Here is a 12,829-nt window from a genome sequence, read left to right on the forward strand (position 1 = left end):
TTAATTACATTTGCGAAAAACAGATTCATGGTGAAAATTTTGTTCAGTATTTCAGTTGTAAGTTCCTTTTTTCAAATATTTCTTTAAGTCACTTGAGGAAAAGGATAGAATTGAATTTTCGCCTAATGATAATTTATTCTGAAAAAGTAAGGCATTGTAAGGCGGATCCCCAAAAGAATTCTAGCAGTGACATGGAAGTAAGTAAGGGACTTTTAAAGAAAGCCACAGAATGTTGATGGAATATAAACTGACATAAAGATGGCCATGTGACCTTAATCTAGCCAGTTTCCAGATATACAGATATAAACAGAAAATATAGCTTTTACATCTTTATTGCAAATAATAGACTTGCTGCATAAAATATGGAACTACTCTTATTTTTATATTTTTACTATTGTGACATGTGAAGAACATACCGTATATACTCGAGTATAGGCCGACCCGAATATAAGCCGAGGCACCTAATTTTACCACAAAAAACTGGAAAAGTTATTGACTCGAGTATAAGCCTAGGGTGGGAAATGCAGCAGCTACCGGTAAATTTCAAAAATAAAAATAGATACCAATAATGTTTTTGAATATTTATTTCAAAGAAAAACAGTAAACTAGCAGTGTATTCAATGAAATACTTCACTCACCTCATGATGCTGATGTCCCGCTGTGATGATGATGTCCCGTGCAGCCGCGGGAGCGATGTCCCGCCTCCTATGACACACGGCACAGTGATTCCTATCATTGGATCACTGTACCAGAGGAGGTGGGACATCGCTATGTGGCTGCTTGCCATAACAAGGAGGAGGTGGGACATCGTTGCAGAGCGGCAGGAGGGGGAGGAAGGGGAATCGTAAGACAGCCCTGCATTACATTAGAACGTGAGGAGGGGGGATGGTGCGGTGCGCGCTGCGCGGCAAACTGACACAGAGGGAGGGGAAACTCACAGGGGCACTGGGCCATTCACGAGTGTCACCCAGCGGCATGGCCCCGCCCCTTTTTCTCCTCCATTTCGGGCAAATTTTTCACTGACTCGAGTATAAGCCGAGGCGGCTTTTTTCAGCCCAAAAAGTGGGCTGAAAAACTAGGCTTATACTCGAGTATATACAGTACAACTTATTGATGCTGGTGTTATTTATGTAGTGTAAAAAAATAGTAATGTTTGGGAACTTTGCTACTTGCTATATACCGTATTTTTTGGAGTATAAGATGCACCAAAGTATAAGGCGCACCTTAGTTTTTAAGGAGGAAAATGGGGGGGAGGGGAATTCTGCCTACCACGTGGCTAGTGTCCTTAGTCTGATCAGCTTCAGCTTATAAATTTGCTGGTTTTGAGCTTGTAACAGCTTCTAAAGCACAGCTGATCGTCCCGGACTGAGCAGCATTGAGAAAAGCAGGCAAAGCACGGAAGATCGCTTCACTTGTTAGCACCTCATTAGGGCTGAAGAAAAGTTTCAAAAAAGCTGCATTTGGAGTATAAGACGCACCCAAATTTTCAGCCTCTTTTAAGGGGGAGGGGAGTGTGTCTTATACTCCCAAAAATTATGGCAATTTTTAAGGACAAACTTCTATCTTCACCCGTCGTGTTTCATCAGTCTTTGACTTTTATTTCCCAGAATGCTTCCACCAACCCAGCGGCTGCCACGTTATCTGCTGCATCTGGAGATCTTGATCTGTTTACTGAACAAACAAAATCGGAAGAGTCGGCAAAGAAATTGTTGTCCAAGGATTCCATCTTGTCCCTGTATGGCGCGGGCACTCTTCCCCAGCAGAATGTCCCAGGTGATTTACCTGCCTGATCTACTTCCAGTGTGCATTATTTAAAAGATTACTTACAAAATCTGTGGTTAGGTCTTCTCCCTAGAAAAAGAGATGCTGCTGTAGAAGTGAGTCTGGATTTACATTTTAAAAGTTATTATGAAACACCCGCCGAAAACAAATGCCCAGTTTTGAATACGTATTTGCATGTGCTTAAAGCAACTGAACCACGTATTCCTGAGCATTAAGTGCTCAGTAGCCTGGGAAGATGAGGTATTTTATTGTCCTTAACTTTAGTCTCTCTTCCTTAGTGCTGCCTTCATTTCATGTAGAGCTTAATTCAGAGACGTGCTTAATGGAAGCCTCCCATCTGGGAAGACTTCGCCAATGAATAGATACTGATTAAAATTCCTCACTAGCACATTAAAATGAGCCACAGTGGCACAGTGTTTAGAGTGAAGTACTGCAGGCTACTTCTGCTGGCTGCCTGCAATTTGGCAGTTCAGATCTCACCAGGCTCAAGGTTGACTCAGCCTTCCATCCTTCCAAGGTCGGGTCCTTCCGAGGACCCAGATTGTTGCGGGCAATATGCCGACTGTAAACCGCTTAGAAAGGGCTGTAAAGCGGTATATAAATCTTAAGTGCTATTGCTGTTAAAAGGACATTGCTAGTCACTATTGTTGTATTGCTACTGCAATATTTAAATGCTAAAATACTACTGCGCTAAATTACTGTTACTATAATAATGTCCACTAGTATAGTTCTGCCATTTAAAAAGTGATTCTGGAATTAAATTCAGGATGTCCTAAATCAGATGTCAGATATCTAAGTCAGATATACTGCTGCACTTTGATATAATTAATCCCCAAAACTGTGGAGGAAGGGATGGAGAAGAAAAGAGATTTATATATATATTTTTAAAAAAGAACATTAAGTAAGCAGCAAACTTTGCATGATAAAAGAACTGTGTGAGGTGTGTAAAAATATTCAGAAACAGAAATGAGCATTGCACCCTAAAGTCAGCTATAACTAGCAGAGTAAAACCTGCAGGGATTCCTTTATCTTCACCTTTTATTCTGAAACAAAAGATGATGAACAAATAAGACAGCTTAACAACAAATAAATGTCAATCAAGAAAATAAAAGAATTTAGAGAGATGACATGGCTCTTGAAATGAAAGCTTCTGCCTGTAAAGTAAAATTGATTTAACAAGCTGCTGTTTATAGGACTTCGGGTGTGGCAGAAAAATCTACATCCAGACATTTCCCTAAAATAGCAGACTAAATTTGTTGTATTAACAATTCACTTAAATGTACGCTATTTGCATTGAGTTCCCATCATCTGTATAGTAATGCAAATTACATCTTTACACAAATGATGTAAATTAACACGGGTTACCTGGAGGATTTGGGTTTAATAGACATTTGAGACTTGGCAGTAAATGGACATCCCTCTCCTCCCGCTTTCCTCTTAGGCTAATTGTGTCGAAGGTACACAGGAAATAGGAAATATTAGGAAATATTTTCACCTTTAAAAATATAGCAATAGCAGTTAGACTTATATACCGCTTCATAGGGCTTCCAGCCCTCTCTAAGCGGTTTACAGAGTCAGCATATCACCCCCACAGTCTGGGTCCTCATTTCACCCACCTCGGAAGGATGGAAGGCTGAGTCAACCTTGAGCCGGTGAGATTTGAACTGCCGAACTGCAGATAGCAGTCAGCTGAAGTGGCCTGCAGTACTGCACTCTAACCACTGCGCCACCTCGGCTATAAAAGGTTGGAAATTGTTCTGATTTCATTAGATCAGAAAAAACAATGTAACAAGATAGAATTTAGGATAACTTTACAATTGAAGTGAGCAACCTTTGGGGGTTTTTTTGGTTTGGTCTAGACCAGGGATCACCAACCTTGGCAACTTTAAACCTGGTGGACTTCAACTCCCAGAATTCCCCAGCCAGCTGGCCGAGGAATTCTGGGAGTTTAAGTCCACAATTCTTAAAGTTGCCAAGGTTGGAAATCCCTGGTCTAGACCACACACAAGGACATGCCAATGGGTGGGGACAAGGAAAATAAACCCAAATAGAAGTAGGCCTGCCCCGTTTTTTTCCTGATAAGTTCTTTTCTCACATTACTGTAGGTAGAAATATTTTGGCAAAACTACTGATTCTCCCCCCCTCCAAAAAAAAGTTGAAATTTGATTAAGAATCAATTTCAATTCAGCTAATATTTTCAATCATTGCCTTAGAAAAACCTTACATAATTAAATATTTCACCCTAAAGGTGTTTGAGGGAAGCTGTTCCTTAAAATTCATTAATTGCCCAGTAAATTGATTTTCTCTCTCGTAACTGGTATTACTGTATTTTTCGGAGTATAAGATGCACCGGAGTATAAGATGCGCCAAGATTTGGAAGAGGTAAATTTTAGAAAAAGGTTTTGCACTCTGCAAGCCTACCAAACCCTCTGCATGGCCCATTTTTTGTGAAAAAAACCGGGCATGTAGAGAGTTTGAGAGGCCTCAAAGTGCTGGGGGGGGGGAGCAAAAAATGGCCTGTTTTTCACGAAAACGGCTCTTGTCTTTTGCCAAAAAAAGGGGCATGCATAGCCTATAAGGAGGCCTGTTTTTCCGCTTATTTTTGCCCTCCCCAGCCCCCAGGAGCACTTTGTAAGCCTCCCAAAGCCTCTGCACATCCATTTTGGTGAAGGGGGCAGGGTTTTGGGAGGCCAAAAATGCTGTTTCAAGGAATAAGATGCACCCAGATATTCACCCTCTTTTGGGGGGGAAAAGGTCCGTCTTGTACTCCAAAAAATACAGTAATAAGATGAAGCCAACCTGCTAAAAGGCAGAAATGGCGGTGATTGTGGTTAGTCCATTGGTTTTTCCATTAATTCCCCACTGCCTTGGCTTCAGAATGATGTAGTTGCAAGGCCTTTGCTATCCACAGTTCCATTATCCCTGATTTCCCAGAAATGTGCTTGGCAAATAAGATGATACCTCATTATCCATAGTCTAATGTACCAGCAGTTTCAATCAGTATATCTTGCATGTTTTTTTGCACGTAAATTAATAGAAAAATTGTATTTCCCCCCCAAGAACTCTGGGCTTGCTAGACTGGAAAAGCCCTACAAATAATTCCCCCCCCCCAAGCCACGTTATAAAGTTAACCATATATAGTGAGAGACTGAGCAAAAAAATATGAAAGCTGGCCAGAGCAAGTGGAACATTCGTTTTCTATCCTGTTAATGAGTGCAAGAACGCCAAACTCACACTGCACATCACAATAAACTTCCCAAATTGTTTATTAACAGTTTTACAGCCTTCCTCATTCTGAAAACTGTAGTCAGATTGCAACTTGCATGGAGGATAGGAGTTGTTGCATGGAGGATAGGAGATGTTGCAAGGAGAGAAGCAACTTAGAAATGAGGAGACGTTTTCTGACAGTTAGAACAATTAATCAGTGGAACAAGCTTGCGTCCAGAAGTTGTGAATGCCCCAACACTGGAAGTCTTTAAGAAGATGTTGGATAGCCATTGGTCTGAAACGGTATAGGGTTATCTGCCTAGGCAGGGGGTTGGACTAGAAGACCTCCAAGGTCCCTTCCAACTGTGCTGTTGTATTGTATTGGATAAAGATGGCTTTTTAAGCTATCATATAATGAGCCCCCTGGGGTCAAGTTTTATTCATCCCTCCCCAATCTTATTTGGATAGCCATATTGGACAAATGTGAGCTTTGGCTGGCATAAACCTCCTCTATTCCTTTCCATTCCTTTTGCCCCAAATAGGAGTCTTCATGGGGGCCCAGCCGCTGCCCTTTGCTGCCCAGCCCCCGGCTCATTTTCCAGCGTTTCCAGCCATGGGAGGCCCTGTGCCCGTGCCTGTACCGGTGCCAACGGCCCCCGCAATGATGGGAAACCTGATGGCGCCCCCAGTGCCTGTACTTGGACAGAATGTAGGCATGATGGTGGGCATAGGAATGCCGAACGGCTTTTCGGTCACTACACAAACTGCTGGTTTGGGACTCCCTCAAAGCATTGGCGGGTCCCAAGGAACAGTATTGGGACAGATACCCCAGCCCCAGAAATACGGCATGCAGCCCCAAGCACAGCAAACTCAGTGGAACGTTTCACAGGTGAGTATGTGCTTTTTCTGTTCGTTTGGGAGAGAACATGGATGGCTGGAGAATTTAGGGGTAGGATTCAAATGTCAGTAGTTGGGAATTAATTAAATGGGAAAAAAATAATTGAAGCGTTATATTAAAATAAGAAAATTAGCTACCAAAGATCATTGAAAAATCTGACAACCCCCCCCCCACTTCTCATTAAGAATAGTAACCGTGTTACTACTTCTACTTTTTCTACTTTAGAAAACTTAAGTGCAGATCCATGCTTTTTTCTTTTTCTTTTTTGGCCCATCATTCACTGCTAGCCTGTCGTTCCCAGCCCGTTGGAAATACATCCTGCGCTGTTTTATTTCAAACAAAAAACAGTAGTGCTGCCTTTTAATTGGAACTGTCTTGAGTCCTTCAGTGCAGAATGGAGCCCCAGTTCTGATCCGTGACCTGACAATTGTGCACACGACAAAAGCGTGCTGACAAAACCGCGGCGTGAAATCGTCGGCGCGGTTTAGAACTCACGGTTTTGTCACCGCGCTTTTGTCGGGCACTCTTTTGTTGGTGAACCGTTCTGATCAGCTGCCGCCTTTATTATGTGAGTCACTGAAGTTATTAAACGAGTAACACGGTCGAGAAGTGAGTCTGCCTTCCCCGTTGCCTTTGCTTGTCAGGAGGTTGCAAAAATTGATCGCGTGACCCTGGGGACACCGCAACAGTCACCAATATGAACCAGTTGTCAAGCAGCCAAATGTCAAATCACGTGACTGTGATGGGGGGAGGGGTGCTGTCATAGGTGTCAAAAATGGTCATAAGTCACCTGTTTCAGTGCTGTTGTAACTTTGAACGGTCACTAAGTGAACTATCGTAAGTCAAGGACTACCTGTACAAATTAGGAGTATTAATGTGTCCTGTGATGATTTCCATTTTTTTTTTTTACATTGGTTCCTGGATTGGGTCTGTTCATTATGCTTTTTCACCTTGATTCTTATTTTTAATATACATTTATATTGTCTTTCCAACACTTCTACATCTTTTAAATATCCATTGTTTCTTTTATCTATACATGTATACCTTATACATCTATATCTATGTACTTATTTTTACATATCTTTTATCTCTGTTAATTCCATACATCTTTTATATACATTCGTTTCTCTTGTATTTCTTATTTCGTACTATTTTTATATACAATCCCTTATATTTTCCCCTCTTGTTAATTCTGCGGTTTTGTATTTATTTTCTGGTCTCTTGATCCTTTTTCTTCCCTTTGTTGCTTTCATATTTGTTTACCTCTTTTCTCTAGCCATTTGTACCATACGTTCCATCCTAAGTAGTACTCGGATTACTCTTTGTCTTTCAGTTCTCTTGTGAGTCTGTTCATTTCACCAGCTTCTGGTGTCTAACACAGTTGTAATTTAAGAGAACAGAGGACCGAATATGACATACAAACCCTTTGAAGATGCAGGTGCCTAATGCCCTGTCTCTTCCATGCTCCAAATCCATACATCCTGTAGATGGGTTATGCTGGCTGGAGCTAATAAGGTTTTCAAGTCAAACATCCGTTCTGGTGGATACTTCTGAAAGAGGCCCCAAGAGCAGTGGTAGTCAACCTGGTACCTACCGCCCACTAGTGGGCATTCCAGCTTTCATGGTGGGCGGTAGGGGTTTTGTCCGATACTGAAGCACTTTCCTTTTTTTTAATTTGACTTTTTAAAAAAAAATCATAGCATTATTTAAAAGTTTTCATTAGGTTTTCATAAAATCACCATTACTGTGGAACCAGTGGGCAGTTAGAAAATTTTACTACTAACAGAGCAGGGGTGGGTTTCAGGCGGTGCGCGGCGGTCCCCGCGAACCGGTTGGTCGGTGAACCCGGAAGTAAGTAACTTCCGGGAACACCGAAGGATCCGCCTGCCCGCCCGCGTTTCTTACCCGGTTTTGACGAGTTCTGCACTTCCACGCATGCGCAGAACGCATACAGCACCTGCGCGATCCTCCAGGAGCAGCTGGAGCATCGCACAGGCACTAGTACGCAAGCGTGCACTGCACGTGTGCACGAGGACACCGCCGGCCCCGTTCCAACCGAAGCGGTTGGAACAGGGCGAGAAACCCACCCCTGTAACAGAGATACAAAAGTGGGCGGTAGGTATAAAAAGGTTGACTACCCCATGTCTAGAGGGATGGAAAAGCAAGATCTGATCCAAGAATGGGAATAGTTTTTCAGAGCAAAAAGTACATTGTGCTTTCTCAGTGTCCGGTCATTTGCACTCCATTCTAATCTTGTTCCTCTGGTTTTGTTTTTACTCTCATTCTCTCTAAATTCAGCTGTTTTTCCACCTCTGGACAGGGTGGATAGGTTTTTAACAGTTTACATTTTGAATAATTTTTTAAATTCAAATATTTAAACACACACACACACACTCCCAGCAACTGATGTGATTTACTTTGCCTTGGCATCTATATAACTTCAGTCTCTTCAATCTTAACTGCTACCCCAGCAATGATAGGTTAAAACTAGTTAAGGCATGAACAAATCCTTTTACTCGTGATCAGATTTGACGGTGAAGTGGAAATTATGGCACGCCACGGGGTTTTCCTTTGGAACTCGGGCATTCTTACAAGAGGCATTTAAAATGCATAGTAACCAGATTTGATCTTTTTATGTGGAATGTAAGTATTATGTAAGTGTTGGAAAGGCAGAATATAATTATCTATATTTATCTTTTAACTCAAAGTCATTCCATTTCCTGCCAGAGTGTTACTTCAGTGCTTTGATAAACTAGGCAGGAAACATTTCCTTGAGTATGATTATTTTCCCATTGCTACTGAAATTGCAACATTGATCACACAACCATGATTCTTTCCTATGGGCATTGCATTAATGGGAAAACACGATACGCACATGGATTGCAATCTTTACATTACCCCGATATTTTCCTAGTATATAAAAGTGTATTATTCTGTCAAATCTCAGATATTTTTAAAAGATTGTATTATGATGCATTTCTTAAATATTTTTTTAAAAAAACCTTTAGCTGTGAGAAATTAATATTGTAAGCAAATACACCGGTATCTGCCTGTCAGTCTGTCTATCTGCTTGCTTGCTAGCTAACTAGCTGTCTATTTATATCTGTACCAATCATCTGTCTGTATCCATCCATCCATCCTGTCTATCTGTCTCTGTCTGTCTGTCTGTCATGAAGTAATGGGCTTCAGTATAAAATTTGAATGTTCTGATACCTGCACCTAACCGCAGTCTTTTGTGTGTGTGTGTGTTTCGCAGATGAATCAGCAAATGGCTGGAATGACTCTGAATAGTTCCAATAATATGATGGGCTTTGGCCAGCCACCCAACACAGTGGCAGGATGGACTGGAACTTCCTCGGGCCAAACCCTCAGTACGCAACTCTGGAAGTGAAAAGGCAATAGAAGTTTAAATCAAAAACCTGACATTCCATGCCCAAATACATCTAGTCTCCCTGTTCCATCCATGTACACTACCCCTCCCTTCCTCCAATTTCAAACCATTCATTTTAAAAGTAATCTTAACTTGACCGTATTGTGGTCTGTACTGACTTCAATTCTGATGTAGTAAAAAAAAGCAAGTTGAATACATTGGCAGCTTTTTTCATTCCACGATATGTTTTGATTTTGCAAATCTTACACTCTCAGAAGAGCTACGTGACCAACCGCATACTCAAAATTATTTTATCTTGTAGAGCAAATGTTTCCATATAAGGGAAAATAGGTATCATGTTAGTGCTATCTCTAAAATGTAAACTCCACCTTTGCAAATTACCCAGTAATCCTGTAGAAGGTACTGTATGAACCAAATGTTTTAATTATATAAATAAGAATGTACCTTGTATCATTGAAATATGCATTTCCTTGTGTGATAATGATTTTGTTTCATCATACATTTCACTGTGATGTTATAATGATGTGATGAACAGGGAAAATGGCTCGCAAGAGAGAGATAAACCTGGACGGTCCTAGGGCCCTATCAATTTTCTTTCCACTGTTTGAGTTACCTGGGTCAAAAGAAGCTGATCTGACCGACAAGAGATCTGTACAGGATTAATCAGCAGTGTAACTGCATAGCAACTATACAGGGTAACTCAAATTGTATATTTAATTTTGTCCTTCAAGTTGTATCCAGGTTTCTGCCAGTAAATTGTGTTTACATTTTATGGTGCCTCATATTGATAAACGGTTGCTTCCCTACATTAAAGAAATCCATAAACATTGTGTAATTATTTTATTCTATAAGAATTGTCTCTATTCTTTAAAAACAATGCTTTTTAAATTCAGGAATAAACCTGGAAGCCACGGTGTAAAAGCTTCTCTCTCTTTTTTTTTTTTTTTTAGACTAATAACTTTTCAGTGCATTACCACCTCTTCACTGAACATGTGTAAAGGAAATGGGAACAGTTAGAAAATTAAAGCAGGGCAGGAAAATGCATGCAAAGTAAGTGAAGCCTAAGTAGACACGTCTTCAGCTCTCTGCCAGTAGTCTTCCATTAGGCTGCCAAAGGCTGCAGTTGTACAATAGGAATTTGTACAGTCTGAATATGGTAAGCATGTCTGATGCATCCATTAATTATGGCATGTCCCATTTATGCCCGCAGGTCACACTTCAATTCTGATATTGTCCAGGTGATACTTTGGCTCATTAGCTAGATTTACCTTTTCTGTTCTAGTATGCCATACGAGAACCTGGAAAAAATTGAACAAAAACATTAGTTGGCATTGATTCCTCCACAAGTTGACTTGTAGAGGACTAACGTCCATTGTGGAACTTAGAACACTGCTACCTTTGTGCAGTTGCTGGCTTTGGGCTCCAGTTCCTCCATTGTGGTAATCTGCCTCAGGAAGTCGGATTCCTGCATCCCAGGTTGTGAGCCGTGGCGTCTAAATACAGCCTTGGGGTTGGATAAAATCACCTGAAGGCTTACAGCAAACCCTTCGGAAATAAAATATTAAAGAATTAAAATCATTTCATAAACATCGCATTGAACTCTAGAATTAATTGCGAGGGTGTGTTTAATCCTACCATTTCAGATAGGTTCCCAAGTATTTACTTGGTATTGTGCAATGGTCTATCATGTTGTTACTTATGCAAACTGACTGGTGTGCTATAGGCCACTTTCTTAAGGTATAGGTAACTTTCTGAAAAGTTACAAGCTCTGTTCCTCCATATCCGTTTTAACAACTTTACATGGTTTGTTAAAGTGTAAATAGTGACAGTCATCATAAAACAGAGTTTCCATATGAGCAAAGGGGGAATTGTGAATTTTAAAAAGGTGAAACCAACCAATGATTCTTCCATCTTTGTAATTAATTTAAAATTTAAACCAAAAGCAAATGTAATTGTTAAGACAAAAATAAATGTGACTGACTGAATTTACATGTAGACCTTTTCCCCCCCATTTCCATTAAAACCAAAACCCATATTATCACTACTTTTAATATGTATTAATATTTTAATAACCTTTCCTTAAATGATGTCATTCTTTTTTTTATTAATTTTTTTTATTTTTTATTAACAAAACAGGTAAAATACACACACACAAAACTTAGATTGATAATTGCTATTATAAAGAACAGGAAGCTCCTGTCTGGTTTGTATTGCATTGTGTAAATGTGGTGTACATCTAAGTTTTGTGTGTATGTAAATGATGTCATTCTTAAGCGATGCAAAACCAGGTTCTTAAAAATTAATACTGCAACCCTGGAGGTTTTTAAGAGATTGGGCAACCATTTGTCTGAAATGGTGTTGAGTTTCGTGCCTGAGCAGGAAGTTGGACTAGGAAGACCTCCCTTCCAACTCTCTTATTCCATAATTCTGTTAGTGCTTATTACAGAGTGCATCTGGTTTTGTTAGCCTTGCCTTTCAATAATAGCTGATCTGTTTCAAGGAGCGCCTCTCTGTACAGTTGCAACTTGCAACCTTTGAGACCCTAAACAAATTATTCTTTTGAATGAGACACTAAAAAAAAAAAGTATTAAAGGATTGGAAAGTAATCTCATTAACTATATTCTATCCTGACTGATTTTAAATGAGAGAGCCGAGGTGGCGCAGTGGTTAAATGCAGCACTGCAGGCTACTTCAGCTGACTGCAGTTCGGCTGTTCAAATCTCACCGGCTCAGGGTTGACTCAGCCTTCCATCCTTCCGAGGTGGGTAAAATGAGGACCCAGATTGTTGTTGGGGGCAATATGCTGACTCTGTAAACCGCTTAGAGAGGGCTGAAAGCCCTAAGAAGCGGTATATAAGTCTAATTGCTATTGCTATTAAATGCAAATCTCGTTTTTGTCTTGGCTCCACTACTTTAGAAATGCAGCCATTTGCCTTTCACCCTCTAAAATAAGCTTAGCCCATAGACCAGGTAATTTTGTGCAGCTCTGGAATAAAAGTGGCATTTCATCCTTAACATTATTTCTGTTAAATCTTTTAGCTTAATTGTGAGGAGTATGGCAAACATTAGTGCCATTTAAATGAGTATATTTTGAAAGAACATTACATTTGAAACAGAGTAATCATATATGATGAGATCCTTGACACTGAACAATTGTTGGCACTTAAGTTTGAAATTGGTGTGGAGCTGCTTTTAAAAGACGCTCATCACATCTGAAGACTACAATCTTTATAAGATACCATTGCTATTAGAAGTCAGAAAGTTCTTAAAAGTTACAAGAACAAAAATAGTGATTCCCTACATCCGCCAGTATTTTCATTCCTGCATCCATTTTGTTAGCTGTAATGGAACCATCTACAAGAGTTATGAATTAGAAACGACCTGAAATATAAAGAAGTACTGTCATCTGAGTAACACACCGCACAATCTCTTGCACAACATCGCAGCATCGTATGGGGCTGCAAAGTTTTAGTACAGCACCATCTCTTATAGACACTTTTCACTAGTTCTTCTGAAGTGGCCCTTATTCCACTTCCAAATTAAGATGAAAG

General features: G+C 40.3%; 2 protein-coding genes across 3 annotated transcripts in view; one reads left to right on the plus strand and one right to left on the minus strand.

Annotated features, from left to right (window-relative positions):
• Positions 1 to 9,826, plus strand: part of SMAP1 (small ArfGAP 1) — a 71,917-nt gene extending 62,091 nt beyond the window's left edge. For both annotated transcript variants that reach the window (XM_032216180.1, XM_032216181.1), the window contains exons 8-10: positions 1,608 to 1,773; positions 5,532 to 5,878; positions 9,144 to 9,826. In XM_032216180.1, coding sequence (XP_032072071.1) covers positions 1,608 to 1,773; positions 5,532 to 5,878; positions 9,144 to 9,278 — 648 coding nt within the window. In that variant the 3' untranslated portion in view covers positions 9,279 to 9,826. The remainder of the gene's footprint in view (positions 1 to 1,607; positions 1,774 to 5,531; positions 5,879 to 9,143) is intronic.
• The window catches only part of B3GAT2 (beta-1,3-glucuronyltransferase 2), a 79,325-nt gene continuing 76,259 nt past the window's right edge, over positions 9,764 to 12,829 (minus strand). Inside the window, exons 4-5 of the mRNA XM_032215173.1 lie at positions 10,675 to 10,823; positions 9,764 to 10,576 (exon numbers count right to left, since the gene is read on the minus strand). Of these exons, the coding sequence (XP_032071064.1) occupies positions 10,490 to 10,576; positions 10,675 to 10,823 (236 nt within the window). The 3' untranslated portion in view covers positions 9,764 to 10,489. The remainder of the gene's footprint in view (positions 10,577 to 10,674; positions 10,824 to 12,829) is intronic.

The sequence above is a fragment of the Thamnophis elegans genome, chromosome 4 (genome assembly GCF_009769535.1).
Source record: "Thamnophis elegans isolate rThaEle1 chromosome 4, rThaEle1.pri, whole genome shotgun sequence".
Taxonomy (NCBI): Eukaryota; Metazoa; Chordata; class Lepidosauria; order Squamata; family Colubridae; genus Thamnophis; species Thamnophis elegans.